This window comes from Lichenostomus cassidix, chromosome 2 (genome assembly GCF_008360975.1).
Source record: "Lichenostomus cassidix isolate B80296 chromosome 2, HeHo_3.0, whole genome shotgun sequence".
NCBI classification, from domain to species: domain Eukaryota; kingdom Metazoa; phylum Chordata; class Aves; order Passeriformes; family Meliphagidae; genus Lichenostomus; species Lichenostomus cassidix.
Genome location: NC_139482.1, coordinates 60,588,198 through 60,615,993, shown reverse-complemented (window position 1 = coordinate 60,615,993; position 27,796 = coordinate 60,588,198). Strand labels below are relative to the sequence as shown.

The window sequence follows — 27,796 nt, the reverse complement described above, 5'->3', positions numbered from 1 at the left end:
CAGTCCTGAAACCATAAAATGCATCACAGTTATTTACATAAATCGGGATGTTTGAATCATACAGATCTTATTACATGTACAAACAGCACCCACAGCAGGGAAAAACTGTTTAGTGACTATTTCCCAGTATCTCAATTACATATACCAGAGTTGTTAAAAGGAATCCAAAGAGTTCAGTATATATTTAGGAAAGCACACACTTAGCCACTGAGACAGGAATAATATGAATTTACAGCTGTTAACAGAATTTTCATTTGGACAATTGGTCAATACAAGGTTTAAGTAAACACTGTTGCTTACTACTTTAGAAAGTGTGAACAAATGACATTTACTTTGTAGGCAGCATGGACTATGTAACTGGTATAAATTGGTCTTCGAAAGCCAGCAACTGCAATATCTCATTCATCAGTGTATTTACAATTGTGAACTGGAATTCCAATTACAGAACAAAATCTATTACCAATTTGAGTCAGGTAAAAAACCCTTCTCTTTACCTCCCCAGCAGTTAATTCTCTCAAATTATTTTAGAAACAAACTATCAAGAGGAATGAGTCTAGCACCACTGAGTTTGGCTAAAATAAACAGAACAATCACTATATCTGCTAACATAGTGCTACAAAACTGTAAACCTATTAAAAAAAAATTACTACCTATTAGGACACTCTGCTTTAAAGGGTCAACTTAAGCAGGCCACCTTTTGAAAACAACAGAAACAAGTCATAGATATAACTGCATTGTTATTTTCATATTCAGTTTTGAATATAATTATCTCTGGAAAAGAGAATCAATAAAAAGCCCCCATAAGTAGCTTTCAGTTTTATTTTACTTTTTGAGAAAACAAAACTTTGGAAGTACAGCAGAAATGCAGTTAAAGAAGGCATGCTTTTATCACACATAAACTAACAGGTGCATTGTCTCAGGCTACCGCTATTATTCAACTTTTCAGTTTTTGACATATATGAACCATACATCAGATGCCTGGAAACAAAGTAAACAAAGTTCACGAAGAGTTTCACATGAAAAGATTAAAGTGATGTCAACCAACAAATATTCAACTCTCCAATTCTGAATTTTTCTGACATTTTTTATGCATTAGCTTCCTGCAATACATGTTTAACATGTATTAACATGTTTAAAAGATATTCATTCACATCTTTTATGCGAACTATTGCCACAGCAGGAACATACTGCTGTAAAGCTGAGGAAAGATCTGATACAATTTTGACACTAAGTGTAGGTTTCACTTACACTGAGGTATTAGAGAAGTGGAACTGTATTTACATACAATACTTACCCGTGTGAAGGTACCCTCAAAACTGTGGATATCCAGCTGTGGCTTCTGAGCATAAACATAAGCATTGATTGAAAAGAGATCCTGTAAAACAGATTAATGTACTTACTATTACTTAAATATAATCACATATTTTGAAGACCTGGTAAAGACTCCAGTTTATGACCCCCACCAACCAACCCCAAACTAAGTTCACACAATTTCTATCCTACTAAGAAACATGCTGCTTTTTTTCAGTGTATCTTGCTATAGAGGAATCAGATCCAAGTTGATATCCTAAATGTGTTGATAGTTCAATCACTACGCTGTTTTACATTTATAACATGAGCTACATACCTTATTTATTTTCTTTTAACAGCCCCATTTTATTTAATAATAGTGTAATCTTAAAATCTTTTCCTGGTATTTGTTCTTTTAAACACAAAGGAGGTGGGAGGGTGGGGTTGTTTGTTTGTTTGTTGGCTGGGATTTTTTTAATGAAACTGGAAAAAAAGTACTTTGCCATCAAGGACAAAGCCAACTAAGTACAGGAGAAAACAATGAACTTGATTCGAGTTATCTTGAATGCTCTAGCACCTCTGTGAAAACCCCATGAGAAAACTCCATCAGCTTCAAGAAAGCCTGGCTACATCAACAGGATTACTCAAATGTTTAAAGTCAGGGATACATCAAAACTAGTCTGATAAAATTTGGTCTAATGTATGTGGTACCATATTGTGGCAAACAATCCATGAATGTTCCAACCCTAAAACTAAGCAGAATAGGAAGCTCCTAAGATACTACAGTAGCATGTTCTATGAATAGATGGCAGTATAGTTTAAACAAAAGAAAAAAAATCTGATAAATCTGATGACTGTTAAGGTCTTACGAGCTGTCCCTAGAGGCCCAGTGAGGTTCACCTTATTCTGTAAAAATTCTGAAACAATTATTTAATCAGATAATTGTTCTAAAACATCCACCTTCCACAGAAAAAATACCACAGACTAAAACCCCGATACAAAGGATTGTTTTTAATCACAAAAGCAAACTCTTTGGTGCTTTTTAGATGGTCAGGACCAACAGCAGCTAAGAGATTTCAAAAGGAGTTGACCATTCATGCATGGGACCACAACAATCCAGCTTCTACTCTGGAAAGGAGCAGATGCTTCATACCAAGTCATAGTTGATCTACAAATTCTAACCTCTGATCAAAGCAAGGTTGTTCACCTTCCCACTCTATGTACCACCTAATTATTTGGCTTATCTCCATCCTTCGTTACTAGATGAATCTTGCAAAAGGCTAATCGAACACCATCTCTGGGGAGCAAATTACATGGGTACAATACCCTGTTCCTGCTAGCTAGCATATGCTGGCTTCCTAAGCAGAATTGATTTTACAGCCTCTTTCATGGACATATAAATACACCTTGGCTCAACTGCTACTTTCAAAAGCAGGCCATTATTTTTTCCCATAATTCTGAATGTAAGAAGAAATAATTACATTTCAATATTTCCTAATCTGAACAGTACAAAAATTAACTAAAGGTACAATTATCTACCTGTGTTAAAGTCTTAAAGCCCAACATATTTATATCCTTTAGTTTCTCTCATACAATGGCTAGATTGATGATTTTTTCCTTATCAAAATGAATGTTTTCTTAAAATCTAATGTACATTTATGTAATATGTTTTTAGTTTAAAAATGTGTATCTCTGTAAATACTGAATTTGTATTCATATGCTGCAGACAAGAAATCTCTCCTTTTACAGCTTGCAAAAAACACACACTTTATATTTCACATGCTTTTCAAAAAACATGAGTGAAATCTGAACACTGAATCTCACAAATTATCTTTATCTTAAACCACTAGGCATTTATTGTACTCTTTCACACGAAGTTCATTCATTGCACCCTTGTTCTTCAAACCTACTTTCAACGGGATCACGAGAAATAATTCATATGAAACTAATACACATGTGGTGTCCTATATCTTCATCATTCACTTCTTTCCAATCTGTTATCACCTACAATTTAGCTAATCCAAGCTATTATGTGCTTTATTATGCAAAGAAAAATAAAGAGTCTCTCAGTAGTGAATAGCCCAGAAGAAAACTAATACCACACACAGACTCAATATACACAATAAAAACTGCTAGTGAAATGCGTCAACTTTTTTCTCTTGAAAGAATGCCTTAGTGGGAAGCAACATTAAAATAAAAGAAAGCAGAGCAGAAATATCCACTTTTTAAAAGTGAATTGGCATTTGTACAGTAATATATTTTCTTGGTTTCTAATATTTTTATTTTTTTGCTACTGTGATGTTCTCTGTTGTTACATTTCAAAGGTAAAAATTTCTATCAACCATAATCCTCTCGTATCTTTTTATGTTTTAGTTCCCTGTCTGTGTTTCTGATTTAACACCTAAATTTTCTTGTTTTCCTTTTTTTCCGTTTTGAATTTCAACTCTGAAACAAACTTACTTATCTTTGTGAAAAACTGAGACCTGCACATTCCCTGCACATTATTAGCATTACTCTGAAATGCCACAAGCTAAAACTGGCATAGTATTCCAGAATTGTGTGGTTTGTTTTTTCTTTTTTTAAACTAAAAAAACATAAGAAACACCTATGCTCTGAGAGAAATCTATGGTGTTAGCCCACTGACATTTCATCCATGAGCAGCAGAAAGACATAAAAGCATATTACCTGTGCTCAGATTTCCAAAGTATTGTTTTCATTATTAGGGTAAAGAAAAGAGTCAAAGATTCTTTCTGTAGCCAAGTATTCTGTACTCCAAATGGACATCATTCTCAGGCCAATAAAATACAGTAGTTTTATAATATGAGGTAAAGAAACAAAAACCTGAATAATGATAGTTACAGGAGACAAACTTCTATTGAACTCCATTCAACAACTAGCAAAGGTTACTGTAACAACACAAAGATGTTTCTTCATCAAATGCTGCTTTTCCAGTATGGAACCTGTGCATTTCTCTTCTCTATGTCTCGAAAGAAGTCGTGAGGGTGACTTTAACAAGGAGACCTCAAGATTTGTAAGCAACTGAACATGTAAATATAATTTCTGCTCACTAGGCAAGAAAAATTTACCTTGTTATGTCCCTAATGTTATGTTAGGTTATTGTTTTCCCTTCTATAAAAGCAGGATAAAGGGCAATTACCTTAAATGATCTATTGATCTGATTGTACTATTTTCAGAAAAGGCAACTACTTTTTATTAATGATTTAACTAATGGGGGATTTGTGAAACAGCTTCAGTAAAGACTTATTTTCATACTGGTACACTGAACTGCTGATTCACTGAAGCCAAATAGCTCTACTGATACCTTCAATGGAAACAGTATTCTACATCTAAAATTACACCACTTTTAGGATGCAGTAAGGGCAAATGACCTCAGTTATTTTCTTACTCAAGACAAAAAATGTGTTTGGGTGGGGATTGTAACAGTTCTAGATTAAAAAAACTACATGGAAGACTTGAATCTCAAGTAAAAAAGAAATTATTCTTATGTAAGAGTAGATGAGATTTTTTTTAAAAAATTGATATGAATTTAATTATCTCAAACTTGAAAATAATAATTGAGAAGAATGCATTTCATCCTTCTATCCTGCAGGTCAGAAAATGACTTTGTGATGGTACAGTAATGAAGATGTTCTCTTTTGCATTTTACAATTTAAAAATCACCACGAAGTTATCAATGACATAGAAAAATCTCCTCTATTAGGTCAAGGGCAACATTTGTTCACCTTACTTAAAGATCATTAAAATACATTCTTAATCATAACATGTAGTTCATTGCAAATAAAATTGCCTTTGGTTCAATAAAACTAATTAAATGTAAATGGTATTGTTTACTGCTGTATGGATCTTCTGATATAAATCAGCAAGTCACCATTTATTGAAAATTACAGTGACCTCACTGCTGTTAACAAATATAGCTGATCAAAAAAGCTAGAGAAGAATGCCTCAGAACTCATGTATCACCAGAACTGTCCCACCTATAACCATGAAACTGCAAGAAACCTAATCTAGGTGTTACCATATTTGCAGCTCAGCCATCATTAAGGGACTTGCTGAAATTTTAATTCTCTGATCACATTAAGTGCTTTTAGAAAGACAACAAAATCTGTACTGATCATCTTGGTGGTGTCATCTGTTCTTTAAGAGAAGCTCTGAAGGTCTGCGGGTTTGTTTGTTCTGGGTGTCACAGTGGGTAGGATTACAGTGCTGCTCTGTTGACATGGCTGGCAGCTCATGCCAATACAAGATACTCACTCTCTGACCTGAAAGGAGGTTGTAGTGAGGTGGGGGTTGGTCTCTTCTCCCAGGTAACAAGTGACAGGAGCAAAGGAAATGGCCCCAAGTTCCTCCAGGGGAGGTTTAGATTAGATCTTAGAAAAAATTTCTTCACAGTAATGGTGGTCAGGCATTGGAACAGGCTGTCCAGGGAAGTGGTGGAATCAGCATTTCTAGAAGTGTTCAAAAGGCAGGTGGATGTGGCACTTGGGGACACTGTTTAGTGGTGAATACAGTGGGGCTGGGGTAACTCTTAGATTCTACAGTCTTAGAGGTCTTTTCCAGCCTTAATTACTATGTTTTTACAACTAAAGAAATCCAAATGAGTGACAAGTCTGGAGAATATATTCTATCCATCACAAGAGCTAACTGTTCATAGTTTATTTCATGCTCATCTTACATAAATTACATTTTTGAATTATTAAAAACATATTTCAATATGGGAATATGAACTGCAAGTCTCAGCTTTGAAAACACATCACAAACATGTGGAGAAGCCACTGAAGAGAAGCCACCGTGGCAGGCATGTGTGATGAGTCCCCGGAGGCCACTGCAGGCGGAGGCTGGCTGAAACAGTGAGACCCACGGGGCACCACCCCACTGCGCCCCTCTGCCCCGCTTGGCACGGGCTCTGCCTGGGAGAAGCAAGGCTGCCGGCTCATCACACGCCCACAAGGATTTACCCTCGGGGGCCGGGTGCCCCGAGCGCCTCACGGCTGTCCCGCACACACCGCACTCGGGCTGCACTGCCGCACACAGCAGCTGCAACGATCCGCCTTGCATTTTGGACAGGAAAGGAACCCAGTTGTGTAACTATAAAGAAATAATGCTGGACACTGCATTTTCACTTCCTGTAGGGCTCACTTACAGCTTATGACTCTGCTATAAAGCACAAAAATTAGCCTTACAGTAAAATAATTTCATAATGCTATTTTTTGTTCGTTTCATATTCACAGCTTGCTTAGACCTCCATACCAAACTCTGAAGTTGTCTCTCCACAGTTTCTTTACATGACTGACACTCCTGCATAACACTGTGATTTGAGTAAAAGTAAAAGTGTCTTTGCAGAAGTCTAAGAATTACCAATATGCTTTTCCACAAAAAATGGAAATAGTATTCTGTGATAGGCACTGAGCATCATTTTCCATGACAGATATCAGACTCCCTTAAAAACCATTTACATTTGGGTGCATTAGGCTACCACTTCACCAAAGTAAGTCACAGACAGATGGAGCTTAGGAGCGAAGCAGACATGAGCACTGCAAACAGTCTAAGACTTGCTGGGAGCAGCCATTTCAAATTATCCCAATAAAGAACCACCAAGTGTAAGTGGTTAGACCAAACCACTCAGTACAAAAATTTGGAAGTATTTTAGTTTAGTTGGCAGGAAGTATTACACCCAGTGCCAGTTACGCTTCATCAGGATGAAATGTCAGCTTAATGCAGACAAAGCCTGGTCTAGCATGGGTAAGCACCAATAATGGCATGGTGTGAGAATGGGCAGAGGCAAATCAACTGCTTGGTGGCTTTCATATGCTGCTGGTAGACACAAAAGGTGTGTTAAATGGAAACAGCTCCTGATTAACCGCACTTGATTATAAACTCAGGTTACCATCTACAGCTCAAGAGGGAGAGTATGAAGATCTCGACAGAAGCCCAGATCAGTCAGAGGGAGGTTAACAGCCATAAGTGGAGACAACAAGGAAGAAATGGTTACTATATTGCACAGTTGATACCTGTATACTGTTTCCAAAATGCAACAGTAATTTCTTGGCAGTATCTTGCCTTCTCTCTCCTTCTATTTCTGATTTATTTACCAGTCTAAAATAGTACAATCATTTAGTTCTTCAAATCATACTGCACAGATTTAACCATAATTTTGTATTATCTCCATAGATGCTTAATGCTTTATTTGTCAAGTCCATTGATAATTGATTTTTTTTTAAACAAAGAACATAATATAAAAGTTACAGTACAAAAATTGCATGCTCCACCTAACATGAAAGCTAGAAAGCCAATTCCATGCTTTCCTCCTAACAAGGAGCAAAAAACTTCAAACATGGATTTGGACTTTCTAGGCAAAAAAAAGTTAATGTAAAAGCGTTTTTTTTTTGTTTTCCAAAGGATAGTGCAGAGAAACGTTTGCATTGTAACTTACTCCAGATTTCAGCATCAGTACACCAAAATTTCTAAGCTCAGAACACCAGCATTAAATCTCTGAGGGAGTGCTTTGCACAGTATTTGCAACTGCAGTCAGTGCTGTTTCCAAAACAAAAAGACCAACAAAACATAACAGCTATGTTGAACACAGTAATAACTATTGGAAAAATGCTACTTAATTAACAAAAAAAACCAAGATAGAAAGTTGACTGTATTTTAGTCAAATACATTGCATCTGTCCAAAATTTGGATATTATTTTCTTTTAATGAGAAAACAAGAGAAGGCCACGATTAAACGTTAAAAACCCACAGGAGAGGCATTATTACAAAGACTAAATTAAACTGCAGGTTACAGAGTATTTGTGAAGTCTGTCCTTGCACCAGAACTCGTGACCTGAAGCCTGACTTGGCATCTCTGTCGGGCAGGACCAATCTTTGGTTCCAAACCTTCTTCTCAATCCTACAAACTGCAATGTAGGTACTTTTTCCTTCTCCTGTCATTTGTGAAGCCAGTAGTCAGAGAATATGAACACAGGAAAAAACTTCTCCTGTTTGCTAATTTGAGTGTGCAGCAACTCTATTTCTGGAACTTTCTATCTCTGTAGCTGCAGTAGTCCTGCTAAGATCTGGCAGATAACACTTTTTCTATTGAGATGGATTATGAACAATCCTTTAAAGGTTTTAATAATTGCCTTTTAGGTGTTTTATTAAAGGCAAATTTAAAAAGATTTATTGTCAAAACACCAGAAATTGTGGAGAGGTAAATTTCCACAAGCTCGTAATTTCAGTATGTTTTCCAAGGAAGTCTCCTAATACCAAGCCAACTTGTACTGGGGAAGCTTGTATAACAGCAAGCCTCCCCAGTACAAGGGAAACAATTCAGCTTCTTGTAAAGGAGGCATTTATACAATTTTACATATGCTTTTGTAGGTAGGTGTCTATTTTGAATGTGTATATAGACACACACACACCTGTGTACCTTCTAATGATTTACTTGTGACACAACACATGTATGCACTCAAAATATACCCACATTCAGACCACTCTTACAGAGCCCTCCTTGCACAAACCTGCACATTGCACCTAGTCAGACCAGACAGTATGTTGACAACAAAAAGCACTTCACCTTCCAGGAGCACAGCATTGTTTCCCAAGCTCACAAGCAAGTGATTAAAGCAATAGATCCTGAGACAATAATAATTTGCACTTGCAGTCTAATGCCTGGTTGAAAACACTGTAACTGTGATTTGCTTTGGCAGTGTGGATCTCAGTGCGGACAACAATGAGAACCTCTAGGCTGAAAGACAAAAATCGAATTCTGACTCTGTTTCTTTTCCATGCAAAACCAAGAATATTTGCATAACCAACTTCTCATTCAGCATCTGGTGGAATATCTGTGTCTTATTTATCGCAAAAACTAGACTCCAGTACCAGGTATTTTCCAATACTTACAGTAATTGTAATCATCTTTCAGATAACAGATATGTATGCACACATAGAAGATATCTCAAAAACAGAGTGAATGCTTACCCCCAAAGCTGGCAATCTTTGTGTGCAACTGACAGCAACCTTCAGTTTCCAGTCAGTTTCTCCATCCAGCTGGTCAGTTCGAATGAAACACGAACCTTGAAGTTACAAAGAGACATCAAACTATTATTCTAATTTCAAAAACTCAGTTTGGGTTAAAACATTTAGAAGAGTCAAAACAACACAATTTACAACAATTTTTAAATAAATGTTCAATGTATAAAAGGATTTGTATTTTGGAGTGTCCACATACTTTCTTCCAGGAATACTTTAGATACCACACAATTGCACCATTTTTTCCAATAAAATTAACAATACGCTTGTTTATGAATGGAGGTAGATTCTATTTACAGGTTTCTTAAAAGTTTCTGAACAGGTTTTCAAACATTATCATCAAGAGATGCAAATTCAGCTGAAGTTGAAAAAGGTATAGTTTTATTTCTTCACACAATTCTGTCACTCATACAATTCCAACATAACAGAATAATTAACTGATGCCTGTGATTTTTTTCTCCTTGCTGGTGTGGCATCACAAACTTTCATTTTCTATTGTCTCCTGGCTTCTCTGAAAAAAAAAATTTAAAAAGTCCTAAAAATGGATAGCATTCAAAACACCATGAGTCTGAAGGTTTTATACTTAAAAGAAGTAATTTTGAGTCATCTATCAGTGATCCAACACTAAAGAAATCTGTCAGAAGAGAATCAGTGTGCTGTACAGACAGAAGACTGGTATTGAAGAAACAGAAAACTGAGACCAGTGCAGAGCCTCCCCTCACTCCCATAACCAGTTTGATGGATATCATCAAGTCTGGAGTATAAGTTACTCATGTAAGAGTCAAAAAAGACCACACGCAAACATTGCAGATCTAGTAAAAAATACACAATTAACTACTATTCCATAAAGCTTGAAGCCTTTTAAAAAGGTGGTAAAATTTTAGCAGTATTCTTCACAAGTGCTACACTAGAGAAGCCTTAAATATTTCTCAAGTAGTAATTACTGAAGTAGTAGTTCTGAAGTAGTAATAATTTCCATTATACTACAGCTAAACAACTATATACACTATTGTTACTGGGTGCTATGGGTGTGCAAAGAATAGATTTTACAAGTTATTCATAAATTTTAACAAACAGACATATGTGTATATAAATATTCCCATAATTCCTTCTGTATTTCAACCAACCCAATAAAAACTAACAAAGTAGTTTCACTCTTAGAAGTGATGTGGTGGCAATTAAGTGGAAGAAAACACTGCAAAGGAGTTTATCCAGGTTTGAGTCCTATTACAGACAAGAAGACAGTCTGCTAGAATGTGTCAAGGCAATATATCAAGAAAGGGTACCTACCACTGAACATAAAAGGAGAGATTATTCTATAGGGCACAAGGACGCTGGTGTAACTAAAACCTAACAGAACCCAGTGTTTTATCCATCAAAACCTGCAAATTAAGCAGGTTTGATGAGCTAACAGTCTGAAAGGACATGTTTGAGAGAGAAGCCACCTGAAACTGTATGTGACTAAAAGGTAGTGTTTTTGCACAACAGACTTGAAAGAATCTTACAGGCTTTCATGTCACAGCTATATTTAATACATGCATCATAAGTTAGCCTTTAAAATCCTTAAATGTTAATACAGACAGCTATTGGAAAACATCACAGCCAAATTTCACCCAAAGCTCAGAGATTCAAGCTGCAAAGCTGTATCTAAAGTTCTTGAAAAGCTGGTTTTAAACTTTAAATGTAATTCTTTATGGATTTTCTTCTAAAAATAAAATACTATAAAGCACTTTTTGAAGAGTCAGTGATATCCACTGCATTATAATGAAGCATGAAGTACCTAGAAACACCACAATATCACTGCACTTTCTGTCCATGGCATAGATGAGCCTACTCTCAATCATACTTTTCCTATACAAGACATTTCATGGTTCTCTTTACCCTTCCTGTCAGTGGTTGCTCTCTTGCATCAATTTCATTTAGAATTATACTTAGATCAATGCAGTTCAAGACCAGCGTGGCTCCTGTGAATGGTTGACTGCACATATATTCATTTAATAGAGCTCACACTATGACATGTATTGGCCAGCTGCATTTCCTCTTCACTTCAGCAGTTAATTTCATCAATAACTTATCTCATAGCCTGTTTTCCTTTTATCCAGAAAAAGAGACTGCTTTCTGCCAAGTCAGCTTTCAATAGTGATCACAAAAGCAAAACTGAAACAATACAATCCTCTACCTCAAACATTGCAATAGATTTGACTTAGTAATTTGAACTATTCTCTAAGGTAACTTGGCTTAACTAAGCTATAAACATGGAAGATAAAACATGCAATTAGAAAGCATAAAAACAACTCTTCACCCCTACCTAAAACATTAAATGTTTGTAAAACCAAATATTCCCCACTGTGTATTGTGTGGAAGTTACACGAACTTTCCCTTTGAGAGGTATTTGAGTCAGCAGTAAAGTTCTAAAAATCAAAGTCTTCTGAAAAAACAAAGTATTTTCATTTCTCCATTTTAAAATGCTTGGAAGCATTTCACCCTCCTACCCCAGCCACAAAATTAAAATCAAAAAACTGCACTAAAAATTGTAAAAATTGTCTTACATACTTCAGCAGAACGTTTTAGGTCAGTATTAAAAATCTCTTACATTTCTAACCTGAATATGACTTGCCAGGAAAAAAAAGAAGCCCCAAACCATCTATACCTGTCAGGAGTTGCTACTCTTTCTCAATATACAAATAAGTCTTGAATGGGACAATTATCTTACAAAGAATGAAAATTTTTAAAGTGTGTGCTACTTTAAAGAAATGCCATTAAGCGTTTTAAGTATTCACCAATCAAACAGCTGTTTACAAAAATAGAAAAAAAATAAAAAAAGAAAGAAAAAGAAAAATTAAATTCCACACTGAAAAGGAGAATTTTTCATAAGGCTACATACAAAGGAGAATGCACAAAATTAAGCCTTTTATTTTATTCAGTGAGGCCACTCAGACATTCATTTCACATAACTATACAGTCATTCAAAATTAGTGGACAAAGCTGTACATTGTGAACATATGACATTTCCATTATTATAGTGAAATTTTTGGAATTATCGGAATTAGAATTTAAGGTTGATTCAAGGAAATTACACTGGGTCTAAATAGGTTAATCATTTACCAAAAGTGGTGCAAACTTCATGAGTACATTTAAACTCATTTACAAGTATGTAATATTCATTTAGCCTAATCTGTTGAAGACAGGCAGAAATCAATGTAGAGCAAGTCCATACAAGCTGCTGTCCAAGTACCAACTAAACTGATTTTTGAAACCATTTCAGTTGAAACTGTAAAACTTGAATGCTTAGGAAATTCCTGGGACTACAATTCTGTTTTGGTGGTTTAGCAAGAGCTCAATTATTTGACTCCTGACCAGAATTTACTTTAATTTTAAGGCTGCTTTTCCAAGGAAAAAGTGCACCTGAATACAAAGGATGAAAATAATTCTAAGAACTTGAAATAACTAGGTTATTGAAATAACATGTATGTAACTTCATGTTATAAGGATACACAGATAATTAACAGACATCTTACTTATGTTTATTTGAGATATTATGGATAAAAATACCTTCTTCTAAAGCTATTTTATGTGCTAATAGAATATTGAAGAAAAATAATGTTTATGGTGTTTTCAAATAGAGATAAAACAGCTCATCTATGATGGCACTAATCTAGGGCCATGATATGCCTGGCCTTGATCTTTCAAACAAAGGTACTGTTAATACAGAGTAAGCAGGAAGAATTCTAGTCACTCAGTGTGTGCTGGACTTAAGGCTTCAATCAAAACATACCTGCAGGACATGTACAAATCAAAGGCTTCTGGGAATGGTGTCGATGTACACATGTATCAGTGTCCTACCTGCCTCTAGGAGTCCTGAAAAAAAGGACCCTGAACAAAAATTCTCAAACTACATACAGGTCATCCTTTGAAAATGCTGGTTATATTTTCATCTTAAACTTTAAAAAAAGTGACGGAGAGAAAAAAAAAAAAAAAAAGAAAGAGGAAAAAAATTCCTCCCAATCCAGGAAGAGAAGCTCCTTAATCAAGTAAAACACAATTATATAATAGGCTTTTTCTTAATTCATACAATGCATCATCATCAGAAAGCCCAATCTAGTTTTTTATTCTACCGAACTTGCTGATCATATTTCATGTATTAATTTCTTTATATGTGGATATCATGAAATTCCTGAAATTATAGTAACGTATATGAACCTTATACATTCAAACTACTATCAAACACTTCAACTTTATTTTTATATACATATTTCAGAGTATATAATACAGTTTTTGAAATAGGCTTCCGAAAGCAAGCTATTACTTGGGATGTTACATTTTCTTAAATGTATTCTAGCTTGCAAGGTTTATTAAGAAAGTCACTCAGAAAAGAAAATTTGCTGTGTATTAATTAAATTACTTGTTTCTGTTTTGATTTGGAAATGTTGGTTCTGTTAAGCAGAAAGATGGATAATTTCTCCTTAAAACAATTAGCTTAATATTCAGCCTGTTTAAGAAACAGTTTTTATAGAAAGTGTATTTAACATAAGAAACCCAAAATGTCAGTATTGAAAGACTAAAAGCAATTACTTCACAAAAGGAAAATAATTTATTCTATGTAAAATCGCATCACTTGATTTCCACGGAAAGCTGTAATGAAAAAAAGTATATGTTATCTTAATTATGTTAAGATTTAATATTTGAAATATGTGTGGAAAGAAAATCTCAACTGCCCTAGAGAAGTTGATTTAGTTTGCTGCAGAAATGAAACTGTGTGTTAATTGTAGCATCTCCTGTGTTACATTATGTACATTCCTGCGTATCACAGACATTTTTCTTTCAGAGATGCTTTAGGCAGAGGCTCTTCTGTTGTAGTCTACTACTAAACTATTCTTAGTAGCCTGATAGTGCCCTTAAATAACCAGACAGACACAGAATGTCCTACCAATTATACAAGTATGGCAGTAATACTCTTGAATAATCCTAGATGGATAAATGAGTCTAAATACCTCAAAATGCATGCACCAACTCATGGAAATTCCCTGCAAATCAGACTGAAAATGGCAAGGAAAAAGTTTAGGTAGAGTGGCATGATGAAAAGGAAGCTTCCTCCCTGCTTCCTTCTTGATCATGAAGTCTGAAACTGGCTTTGTTTCCACAAAGAAAAGGTTGGAAAATATGCTAATACTTAAGGCTAAAATATGGTAATACTTGCTTGCCAGGACTGGCCACGTTTCTTCACGAATAGCAACATGAAAAATTAAGATGATTTTCTTGCCATAACAAACTAAACTATCCCACTTGTCTTGTATCCAAAACTAAATTTTCATTTCTCAGCGCCTGGCCTGGAAGAGGAGCCTGAGAAAGCAGCTCTAAGTCATGAGATGGGACACAAGAGGATTCTCAATTCAGCAAAAAAGACCCCACCGAGGAATAACTTATTCTGACTAGCATTAAAAAGTGACAAAGTAAATGACACATTATAAAAGGAGTTCCACACTTCTTTCCTTCCCTTTTTCTGCTCTTGGTTTGAGCAATCACTTAAATCTTGTCTGCAACTACACCTATTTATTCAGCATTTTACAAGTGAAATTATTTTTAAAAATATTTCCATTTTTGGATTTCACAAGTGTTTTCAAATCCCTTCCACAGAGCCTTACCAGTCAACCCACACACGGTTATTTGTTACAAACATTAGTGTACACAAAGAAGAATAGTGAATCTTCATTAAATTCAATAGAATTTCATTAAATTCATTAAATTCAATAGAAGTCAATCAACACAAAGTTCTGAAAACTGTGTTTAATGTTCTCTCAGAAAACATTGAAGTCAACAGATTTCTGTTTGCAATTTTTTTGTCAATTATTGGCAAGCTTAAAAAGTCGACTTGCCAATAAGCATTAAAGTGAACTTAGAGGTATAATTCAAATATGCCATAACACACATTTTAACATAACATGTTAACATAACGTTATACTGTGATGAAGATGCATCTGAGGGAAGCAACTATAATTTAGTTGTATATAGCAGATATACAGGAATATGCATCTTTTATAAGCATAATGAAGACCAGGCACCCCACTCTTCAAAAGGTATTGTTTCTCTGCATAAATGCAGGGTTGAATTCCACACTCCATTACAGATATTGTCAAAAAGCAACTGTAGAATGTATGTTCTTAAATTAGGCTAAAATAAAAAAATCATAAAACTAAATTACTTTCTATAATATGTAACTGATAAGAACTCCTGTCAGTTATTCTTAAACAGAGATAATGCCAAACCATCACTACATGTCTGGGTTCTTCTCTGTCAAATCTAAATAAATAAAATTATGTCTGCCTTCTCTCTCAAGAGCTGTATCCAATTAATTTTTTACAAATGAGAACAACAGCTACAACTAATGCCTTTCAAGCCTCAGCAAAACTGAATTATTAAATCTGTCTGCCTATATCCTGTTACAGCCTACTTATGAATACTTGATTTTATTTTGTATAATTGACAACAGTTGTCAGGAAAGGAAGGTTTTAACGGCAATCAAATTAAGATCAACTGGTATAAGTGTCAGAGTGAAGAGCTTGTGTCAAGTGTTGATGAATTAATTGATGGGTCAGTGGGAAACAGGGCATGTAGAACTGCGATGTCATAAACAGCTTTATATTTTCTGGCAATATTACCTGCCTTCCTGCTTTAAGCAAAAAACATTGAAAGAGAAGGGTTACTAGAATGTATCCAGCAAAAGAAAAACAGACTTTGACTTTGCACACCTAACACCAGATCATTTACAAGCAACTTAATTTTTAAATAATTAATATTACTTGACTATGTGCATGAAAATTTTAAACTGATGACAAGACGTATATCAGCACCAAGATGACATATTGGAGTACAGAGTTTCATTTACTACTCTAACAAGAAGCTTTCATTTATGATATCTTCTAAGGAGGAACAAAACCCCAAGACACCTGAAATATCCCAAATATTTAAGCTACAATGCTGTTCCATAGGATGCACATTATAGAAGACTGATTAAATTAGTTTAAAAGCAGTAATTTCTCTTAAGACCAGGGAAGAACTGTGTGTACTTGAGATATTTGATCTGAATTAAGAAACCGATGAAGCAATTGATTAATTGGAATTTAAGCCATCAGTCACTGGATCCATCAACAGTTTCATTTACATTCTAAACAATCAACTGATGGTCTTATAGGATACCATGTATTAATACAGGGTCAATATGATACCCTTAAACTCATCACAGCTCTTTATTGACAAGAACTCAGACTTTTTTAATCCAAGCTTGATCACATTGCATCTTTTTTGAATTGCTGTATTGATTCAGTATGCTTTAGGAATTTTTATCTCTATTAAAACATTATGGAATTCGCAGATATAGTAAACAATGTTCCAAGTTTAAAAAAAATCTACATTCATATTCACACTCTCAAATTTTAGCTTACTGATTTATATTATTTTGAGCTACATAGAAGGCTACTCAAAAACATTAATCTTTTCCATTTAATAGGATTTGATGCACCACTTTGCTCCATTATTCTTCTGATGCATACTAGCAATCTTGTTTTGCAGAAACCCAGCAATACAGAAAAAAGATACTGTGCATTATTTACGTCTTCAGAGTAATGACTAAATCAAAAAGTCTGCCATAGACAATGCTTAGAACACTAAAAAACTTGTCACTTTTCAGACAAAATAAGAAGACTGACAAAAGAGCTCCATGATTTGAGAGCTCTGGCAGCACAGCAGAACTCACTGTCCCCATCAACCTCCCTAATGTACTTACATATTTCTAAAGCCTAGTAATACAAAAAATACATATATACCTCAAAGAAGAGTGCTTATAGAAGACTTAAGGAGCATTTCCTCTTTGGATGAAAGCAGAGCTCACAAACAGAGGAGGTTGAGAAAAGCATATGGCCAAATATACCAGAATCCAATGAGAGCACATTTTGCCTCAAAGATTTTAGCAGCACCAATAACAATCAATTTGAAGGACATTTCATTACCTAAATTAGGAGGAGCAGGAATAAAAGCCTTGGTACCAGATAAAGCTTAAACACAGAAAGTACAAGTCAAAGTAGTTGACAAAACCATCAGGTTACAATAGGCATGTGAAAAACAAGAGGATAAATTTTTAGTTAAAATTTAGTGGGTAAAAGCACACTCTCCTTTACTGTTTGGTAACTGGGGAGAAACAACAGACCCAGCTATTAAGATTTAAGACTGGACTTCATTAAAGCAAAAAGCAGAGGATTTCAGATTTTTCCCACTTCTTTCTACTTGATGGACAGAGGAAGGCCGTGTAAAGTTACACAGAAACTGTAGCTGAAAAAGTTAAATATTTGAGCTAAATTGCATTTAGCCTTTATATATACCAACAGCAGTGACAGCATAGCAACACGGGCCACAAGACTTGCATAGAAAACCCAGTACTGTCCTCAGCTGGGTATTCCTTACAAGACAAACTGCTCCACGTTAGGTTTTCTACCACTGGAAAGAGAGTTGCTGGACTAAGGTAATTCAAGTCTACACAAGCTTCCATTCCAGCTCCAGCAAGACACACACCTCAAGCCCCACATGAAAGTCATCAAATTAGCATGTGCAAGCCATCCTTTCCTCATAAATGCATTAAGATAGATTTGAGGATAATTTCTAAAGTTTTAGTGAGACAACTCTGAATCTACTGCAAGATTGCACCTCATTAGACCTAATAATTAGAATTTTGTAGGTTATGCAGAAATTCCTCTTTCAGAATAAAGATGATGCCCACCAAGAGACTTGTTCCCATTACTTCAAAAAACCAAGGTAATACCAGCAGATTGCCCAGCAGAGCCCTCAGGTAAGATAAGAAAATAAAAACACCCCAAATTCAATAATCTAAAAGAAGCAAAATGTGGTAATATCTTAAAAAAGCCCCTAAACATAATGCATGGTATCACTCTTATGAACAGATACTTTACAGGCAATATATTATAAATTGCTTCTGCACAAAGAATTCTTGAACCTTGCTTTTCCAAGAGTAATTTTGGTTTTTTATTTTCAAAGCCTTTGACAACATACCAACAAGTCTATCAGTTCTTAATAACCATAGAGTTTTTTGCCTGACTTGCCCTGCCTCTGGGATCCCCTTTGATGATTCTCACCTTCAGTGTCCCTACATTGTTTCCCAAACTGGGAGAATTGTTTGGGATTTTGGGATATTCAGACTGTTACTCCAGCCAAGCCACCAAATCCCCTCAAATTTCTGGGGAAATGCATTATCACTAGCAAATGGAACAAACTAATTTATGCCTAACACAATACAGTCTCCTTGCAGATCAATTTTCTCAACTCTCACTAGTCTTTTTTTTTAAATACAAGAAATAAATAAATATTCAAGTATTTATTTGTTAATGCTTATTTTGCTGCAAATCTAATGAAACTTGCGGACTGTGCTAGTCAGACTAGTATGCACAAAAAATAAAAGAAAGTAATTAGGGAATGATATATACCACTGTGTCTTCTAATAATATTTTACTGCGTAATTTTACATTTCTAATAGAGAGAGTACAATATTATTAGGAGCCTAATGCTTGCTGAGACCACCTCCTTCCACCACATAACATTCATATTATCTGACTATATCTTAAACAAGTAGTTGATCACATCAAATCATTATTACTCAGTGACTTAAAGCAAATACCAAAACATTTCAAGGCCGAGTTAAATCAAATGCTAAAACCAGAATAGGAACTGAAGTAGAGAAACAGATTAAAGTAGTTTGGACAGATTGTTGGCAGCTACTCACGCCCTGAAGATAAACTTTTATCTGGCCGTATGTGCAAAACTTAACTCTAGTCATTTATCATTCTCTATAGCAATAGATTTTCAAAGCATTTTAGTTTCCAGACAGGTAGGTTTTAGAACACTTGTTTGCTCAACATAATAGAAAATTCCAGAATGTGTGACAAATGCAACTCCTTCAGCCTTATTATTCTGCCATAGCTGATTTTATGAAGAGATAAAAAGTGACATCAGCTGCACAACTGAATTCCAAACTGACATTTTCTCCTCTGGTTTGATTTTCAAGTATCTGAAGTTCCAGAATAGACTAAGGCCCAGACAATTAAGTTATTTGTAGAACACTTACTTCTAACTGTCCAGAATGAATAGATAGTACTAGCATCACGTTGATTATATTTTCCTCGCAGTGAGTTTACAGTTCCATTTGGCATAAATGTTCTACTAATATTTGATCTTTAAGATCTACAAAACTAGATCTTTTAAACAAGTAAAATGTATTTGCTGGCACAATGCTCCCTTTTTGTATAGAAACATTTAAAAATTCGTAATTTTCAAAAAACCTTTTTTAGTTAGCAGACGTAGTTTGAGATGGTGGACTCTGGAGCACGCCTTTACTGGTTAACTCATGGCTCCTTCCAACAGAAAATCAAATTATATGAGTGATTACTTAAGGCTGTACTTGCATTGCAGAGTTTATGCCAGTAAAATGGTTAGCATTTAAAATAAAAATCACATCTGAGAGTCATATTGCTACAGAAATGAATTGCTACAAAGCCTCAAATCAAAAATTATTTTCCTGTTTTATTCCCACATTTTACTTACACCACTGTTGTTAAAGTAATTACAAGTAAAGAATCCTGAAAACTCTTAACTACAAATTTTAATGCAAGTGAGATTACTCTTTTTGTTACAATTCTGCAAAGTATAAACATGTTTGCAACCAGTATTTTATGCCTGAGTAAATACACCATTTTTTAATAGTTTCATAAGTGGAATTCAAGACACTGATCTATGCAATCAGGAATGTCCAAGGGGACCTTGACAGGCTGGAGAAATGGACAAGAACAATATAACAGTGGCCTGAAAAACACAGATGTAGCAACTGTACTAATGTATTAATGCATTAATGCAACCTACATTAACTTGCAAAGAACTAAAGGGTTCTTCACAAATCCTTCTTCACAAAGGATTGCTAGAATTTTTAAATTATTTTCCATTTCCCTACTACTCGCATTGCACAGCTGTAGTAGTATACAAACAGTGTTTTGAAATGTCCACACCAGTAAATTATTATGTACTATATTTAAGGACAAACACTAAAAAAATTGGTTTATGAGAAAAACCTTTGCATGACAGCATACTTGACAGCAGTGGAACTGATCAGCCACTAGGAGTTGCTCTCTCAAGGGTATCACCTTTAACAATAAAAAACCAAACCAAAACAAAAACTTCTTTTGTCAATTTGGTAGTTAATGAAAAGTTTACAGCAGCTGAGGTATTAAAATAAATTTGTGACCTGATTTTACCAGACTTCTACATTTACTTTTTTTGGACAAACTTTTACAAATTTGTTAAATGAGAAATATTTTAATGCAGTACTCTCTCTCTTGAAAAAAATACTACTTTTCCAGAAGTAGTCGCTGTTACTCTACATGGAATCAAGAGTCTACCAAAAAATTTAACTCCATGCATAAGACATGCCAGGTTCAAATACTATGGTCAGGAAAGCTCAAGGAGACCAGTAAAACCACTTCCTGTTCACCCTTTGGAAGTTCACTTTCATCACAAAAGGCTGAAGAGAAAATCCAGCTTTACTTTTCATACCATCACAAAGAATTATCTGTGACAAAGAGGACCTCAGGAACAAAAAGAAGGGTTTAACTAAGATAAATCAAAGCTATTATCCTACCAACACTGTGATTAGTCTGTCATAGGCCTGAGTAGTTAGCAGTGGTACAGAATAGAAACAATTCTTTGCAGTCCATGGAGCACATCACAAGCCCTAACCTTAGTTACACATTGGCTATTCCAGCTGCAGACTTTAGCAAACAATCTCTTTAGCCCAAATTCCATGCACAATCAATCTGTACATGGAATTCTGGTATTCATGGTATTCTTCCACGCCATCTTTCTCCCAGTAACTTTTCACTTGTGGCCAAGTATGGCAAAGTTAGGAAGTTCCTTCAATTTTTGTGAAACAATAGAGGATGAAAGAACAAAATATGAACAAAAGAAAAGCTAAGCTACTACCTCCAACAGTCATCTGTTCTAGGACCTAACAAAACTGATAGCTGAAATCAACATTTGCTTAGCTCAGAACCAGCCACTGCATATGCCAGCTTTTCACCATGGATAATAAGAATCAGAGGTTATTAGAGGCATGTAAATAAAAAGCCTGTCTGGAAAAAGATTAGGCTTCATTCATTCTTTTTTGACACTTTGTAGCTACCCTATAAAGTTTGTGTTCCTCTCAGAATTTCATGTTTGAAAGTAAAAAGAGTACAAATATTCCAGAAACACCAAGTCTTACAAACACATGCACCAGATTTTCAGGAAGGACCAGACCCAATTCATGTCAGAGGATGTGCTAGCATAGGAACACCTGACCTGGATCAGAAACCACTACACCAAGACACAGTCAATGTGGAGTGCAAGGACTGCAGCTCAGAGAAGGAAAGAGTGTATCTTTGAAATTTTCCTTGTATTTTACATACACAGTATCTTTGATACCTCCACAATGAAGTTATTAACACACGCTTCAGTAGGCAGTTGCTGTGGATAATTACAAAGTTATATGATGGTCTCTGGAATGCCCTGCCTAGCCTTTGATTTTTGATTGAGATGCCATATAGACAAATGAAATGCAGAGAACATGCCAAATAAATTAAAAATGATCCTGAAAGTTTTGTTAAGGGCCACTTAAGATCTAGTTTAATTTCACAAGAGAGCTTTGTGTTGGTGTAAGAGAGATTTGCCTACATTTGTATAATAGCTTTACACTAAGGTAGTCAGTTGTTTTTGACATGCTGCCTGCTTATACAGAAAAGGAAAATAACCTTTAAAGCATCTTTTGCAGCCAGCTCAGCATGAGCATTTTCTTCAATTTGGTGGAAGGCCAAAAAATGGGACAAATCATCCAAATTGCTTTTCAGTTCTGCCATATATAATGAGTAAAACCAAGATTCAGCCATAACTAACTCCCTCCTACCTTTTCAAATATATAAAACTCAAATGTACCCTTCCGTAAGATTTTCATGCTTAATTTTTAAAAATTATTTCTATTTATTTTGGAAGTCAATGAAAATCTTTTGGAAACCTCTGTTATACAGAGAGCCTGACAGCAGCAAAGAATTCACATCTGAGGAGTGATTTCCAACTGCTCCATCCCCCTGGGAAGTAATCCTAACTCAAAATACGAACAGTCACCTATCCACCTCCATTCCTGAAAGAGTGGAATACGAATGTTACAGACTGTCACATGAATACAAAAGAAAATCCCACCTATATGAGCCTTTAGACTCTAACTTCCGTAAAAGTCTAATTAAAAAACATAGGAATCCTAGAAATTAGATACAGACACACAATTAACATCAAGTTATTATACGATATCAGATCTTTGAAGAGATCATTCTAGCTAAAAGACAAGGCATTTGATAAAGAAAGGGGAAAATACATCTGCTAACGAATTAATTTCATCAAAATAAGCTTGATACCCCAAAATGCAGCTACTACTAAATGCAGTTAAAAGTATTTCAGAAATCTATTTTTTTAGTGCATTAGTGAAAAATAATTTTTAAAAGTGCAGTGGGGGGGTGAGTTTTAGGATGAACTTTGTAGACCACCCATTTATAACTCAAACTGCATCTTTTTTGGAGTGAAGATATAGGATATTGCAGTGCTGCAGACTACGTTAATATGTAATGTAAATATTGAAGCTGGAAAATAGTACTTTACCCCAAAAGAAGCTTACAAGGAGGACAGGATTTTAAGATTAGTTCAAACTCTCCACTTTTCTCTTTATAGATTTATAGTAAGAAGCTATAGTTAAACTGCTTTATTGCACAGAAGATAAAATTACATATAGAACATAAAACCATGCAAAAACTGTTTCACAAAGCACTTAAAAGTGTCAACTATAAATTAAAGCATAAATCAGTCAAAACTGCAACATCAGGAAGAAACGATTACAGATGTAAGTGTTCACTCTTTAGTCAAAAAACAATTACCACCATATGCTTGAAGCTGAGGAAATTATTTTTGTGTGGCTTTGTTTTCTTGTTTGGTTTCTTAAAAAGTGCAACACCAATAAAACTAGTTAACCTGTTGCTTGTTTACAGAAAATTAGGTTTTTTAATAAACTGTGATACCGAGAAAGAATGAAATGAAAAGCCCCTGTATCTGGAACCATTAAGTGGTTAACAAAGATGGAGCTTATATAATACCACTAGGAGACTTTGTCAGTCCAGGCCAGTTATAGATGATCACTGCATATAATCAGCATTAGCACGACACATAACTGTACAGCAATTTCTTCTTTTAGCAAATATATAGCTCTACCAGAGTTCCGTAGGCTAACAGAAATATTTTTGTCTTCTCTTTCAAATGATCTCTACAAATTTAGGCTTTTATCTGAAATATATGATAGAACTCCAGTGGCACAGTGAAATACTATGTGCCACTAATACAGGGCTTACCAATATCACAGCTATTAGCTTTGTGAAATTTAGTGCTGTCTGCCAAACACTAGACAGTTCTTCAGGATCTGAAGATAAATGGTAATATAAAGGAGGAAAACTCATTTGAGTTATACACAGGGGCATCCAGTAGTAATTTCTAAACTTTACAAAACACCTATAATTTATAGGGTTCTTATAAAGGAGATATTTGTTTCTCAAAGATTAAGAGTACTCCCCTATCACCATGTGAAGGGAAATAGAGCTAACAAGTACTTTTCTTTCTCTCACTCAAGAAAATTCCTGAGGGTTTTTTTGTCTGACCAAAAAGGCAGTATTATTTTGAAGTAAAAAACCCCAAGAAAGTTAGTTCATGATTTTAGACCATTGCAATAAATTTTTCAAAAATAATTATTTTAAACACATATTAGTAGGTTCACATTTTAGTTCTGTTCAATTTAATACCTGAAATAAAATCAGTTGATATCTAAATGTATGTTGCAAGACAATAATTAGTTGTGAATAATTTAAAATACTGTGAAATCATACTAATCAAATACACTCTTTTAAATGTGTTTGCTAAATATTTTCAGTATTTTTAATATTTAAACCTTTTGTTGAAGCAGTTCATAAAAATCATTTATGTAGAGAAACATATCTATAGAAATCTCATGTTCACAGTAAGATTACTCCTGGTTTACAGTCCAAGCATACTGTGTTTGTCAGGTATGGACTCTCTCCCATTAATGTAATGGTGGTAGAGCTTCATCAGTCTATTTAACCATTTCAAATTGGTCACAATGCACAATCTAAAATTTTACCACAAACACCAACTTATCATGCAACCAGTGTGAATTGTCAAAACATACCAGTTTTTTCCGAGGTTCTAAGAAACACCATGTCAGATGGGATTCGTTGATTCTGAGAGGACAAGGAAAAAAAAGGTGTATTTTTTGTAAGTAAGAAAAAAAGTGAAAAGTGAATTCCAATCAAAAGTCCAGTAAGATCTATCACCAAAAGGTCACACTTGGATTGAAACTCAATTAAAATAGGATTTCTCACAGTACTTTACATTCAGCACTTGCAATTCAGAAATCAATATTTTCAAAAAGTTATACAATAAGCAAACAACAGCTAATCCTTTCAGATATTTTTTATAAGTGAATCATAAATACCTGAAGAACAGACTAACATTTTCTTGACTTAAAATAGTACTTCAAGAACATAAATATCTAATTAAAATATCTTTAAACATAATGTCACTGAGCAAAATTCTGACATTCAGTTAGCATACATAATAGGAAAAAAATGGGTAAATTTAAAATATCTATCTTGGCACTCAAGTTGCAAACATGTATACCAAGCATTCTCCCCTCTTCCAACACACACAAGGGAAACAGCAAATTAGGGAACAGCATTTTCCTATTCCACATATGTAAAATGAACAGAATTTCTCCCTAACTATCTAAGACATAGAACCATATGCACAGTCAGATGCATCTGCACACCTGTTCTGCCATTTCCCTTTCCAGCACAGAACTACTTGATCAAATCATGTTTTCAATTACTTGTTGATCACAGGAAGGCCAATCTAAGCTTTCACAGGTTAAACAAAATGAACAATACCACCCTCCCACACACATGCTATCTGCTACAGGACTACCCAGATCCTTAGCTCTCTCCCCACTTGTTCCTAAGGCATCTACCAGCACCAGTTACACGTTACCAATATAGGGTGTAAGAAAGAAAAACCAGAGAAATCAAAAATAACCAACATATCAAAATCTAAAAGAGACACAGGACTAAGAAGGAAAAAAAGTAGTTTTCCATTAATCCAAAGAAACCTTCCCAAGACCAGCATGCAGCTACAACAGTGCCATTTGGAATAATGTGATCTGAAGAGATCTGCCAGAGTCAACTGACACACTATGTGTTATATAGGCTTAGCTTCCAAAAAACAGATGATGCACACTCTCTAAATCACAGGGAGATGGGTACCTCTCACCACTCCCTGTAAGATACTCTCAGAGACACCAATTCAGAAATGGCACTTGGAAGCAACTGCAACTGTATTCTCTATGAGAAGTTCAGTAAAGAGGGGCCATAAAGGTCTACAGAGAAGGCTACCATCATAAGCAAAGATGAAGCTTGGAAAATAAGGAAGTTGGCAAACACTAGAAAATAGATGCATGTTTCAGTTTACCTAAAAATTCCACACAGGTAGCAAAAAACCCTCTGCATAACTTAAAATTATACATTTTCATGCATTAATATTTCCTGATTTACAGCAATTTTCATTTTAACTCTTTGTGCTTTTAAAAATAAAATTCACTTGCTTCTATGCCAACAGTATTGATCTTGAAGAGGTTGCTCGTCTGTAACTAGGACAGCATTTTTTTGAATCTTGCCTTATAAAAGCTAATACTTAAGGATGTAGTGAAATTCATTATCCATCATGAGCCCATATTCAACTGGGAAGATCTCATTCAAATTTGCAAAAAAAAATGCAGTAAAAAGATTAACCTTAAACTCTATTATTATACACCTATTGGAAGGAAAAAAGAGAAAAAGGAAAAGGCAACTTCAAAATTAAATAATTCCATCCTTAAATGACAATAACAATTAAACAGATATCCAGTCTTGATATAGATTAGCTATACATTTTTGCAGCTTCTCTGCCAGCTCTGACATAAATCTATTACACAAGTTTCAGGTTACGGACTTCATGCCTACAAACTTCCAGGTACATGTAAACAAGCCAAACCACTTGACCAACATTCAAAAATTTTGCAAAAATAACAGTTAAATGATCTAAGACTGAATTAAATAGAAGTTCTAATAATACAAATGAGGTATCTACAAGTCACTACGAACTTCCACAGAGGACACCTTACACGTTCAGTAAATGAAACATTCACCTGGCACACAGTATTGAAGATTCAGATACTTTATCCCTGACAAAACTGGCCACAATCGTAGAAAATCTGAAGTTGGAAGGGACCCATAAGGATCACAGAGGCCAACTCTGTGCCGCTTTAAGGATTACCTAAGATTACCATTTGACTAAGAGCAACATCCAGACAGTCCTTGAACTCAAACAGGCTTGGTGCCATGACCACTTCTCCGGGAATCCTGTTCCAGTGACCAACCAGCCCCTCATTGACAAGCCTTTTCCCAGAACTTCCCCTCCATTCATAGAATCACAGAATGGTTTGTGTTGGACGGGACCTTAAAGATCACCTTGTTCCAACCTTCTGCCATGGGCAGGAACACCTTTCACTAGACCAGATTGCCCAAAGCCCCATCTAGCCTGACCTTGAACACTTCCAGGGACAGGGAATCCAGCTTCTCTGGGCAACCCGTTCCAGCGTCTCACCATCCCCACAGCGAAGAATTTCTGGCTACTATCTAATCTATATCTACCCTTTTTCAATTTAAAGCTGTTACTCCTTTTATAGTCACTGCATGCCCTTGTGATTCCATTTCCTTCTGTCGCTAATCACCAGAGATCAGCAACTCCTCCCCCTCTGCCCCCCATAAGAAAGTTATAGACTGTGATCAAATTAGTCATGTGAATATTTTGTCATTTTAATACAAAAAAGGCATATTGATTTGGCCTTCTTGTGTATTCTTGCTCATTTTCTTTCCTGCAAAATAATGTAGGTTTTTCTGCACAAACATATCTGAATGTATCCTACCACGGAGGGAAGGCTAGAGACTGACCAGTCTTTACATTATTTAAAATTGACATCTTATTTTTTTAATCAGGTTTTTCATATTTTGGAAGTGGGTAGAAAGATACTGTAGGAGTACTAGGTACCAAAAAACATTGCCACTATTACTGACACTGGAGAGCAAAGATAGCCCTGCAGATACATACCAAGTCACTATAAAAGAGTAACTACAAAGAAACAGATGGCAAGTATACTAAAAAATCTTTAACATCTCATTATGGAGAAAATTAAATTCTGTTGTACATTGTCACAGTCGAACAGCAGCAGTATGTCAATCATGTTAGC

At 35.2% G+C, this 27,796-nt stretch overlaps 1 protein-coding gene across 5 annotated transcripts in view; it reads right to left on the bottom strand.

The window, feature by feature from the left end:
- The window catches only part of ATP9B (ATPase phospholipid transporting 9B), a 154,174-nt gene that overhangs the window by 81,168 nt on the left and 45,210 nt on the right, over positions 1 to 27,796 (bottom strand). For 4 of the 5 annotated variants that reach the window (XM_085051714.1, XM_085051715.1, XM_085051718.1 and 1 more), the window contains 3 exons: positions 24,647 to 24,698; positions 9,274 to 9,368; positions 1,295 to 1,375 (listed from right to left, as the gene is read on the bottom strand). In XM_085051714.1, the coding sequence (XP_084907840.1) occupies positions 1,295 to 1,375; positions 9,274 to 9,368; positions 24,647 to 24,698 (228 nt within the window). The remainder of the gene's footprint in view (positions 1 to 1,294; positions 1,376 to 9,273; positions 9,369 to 24,646; positions 24,699 to 27,796) is intronic. The other variant, XM_085051717.1, reaches the window with a different exon arrangement.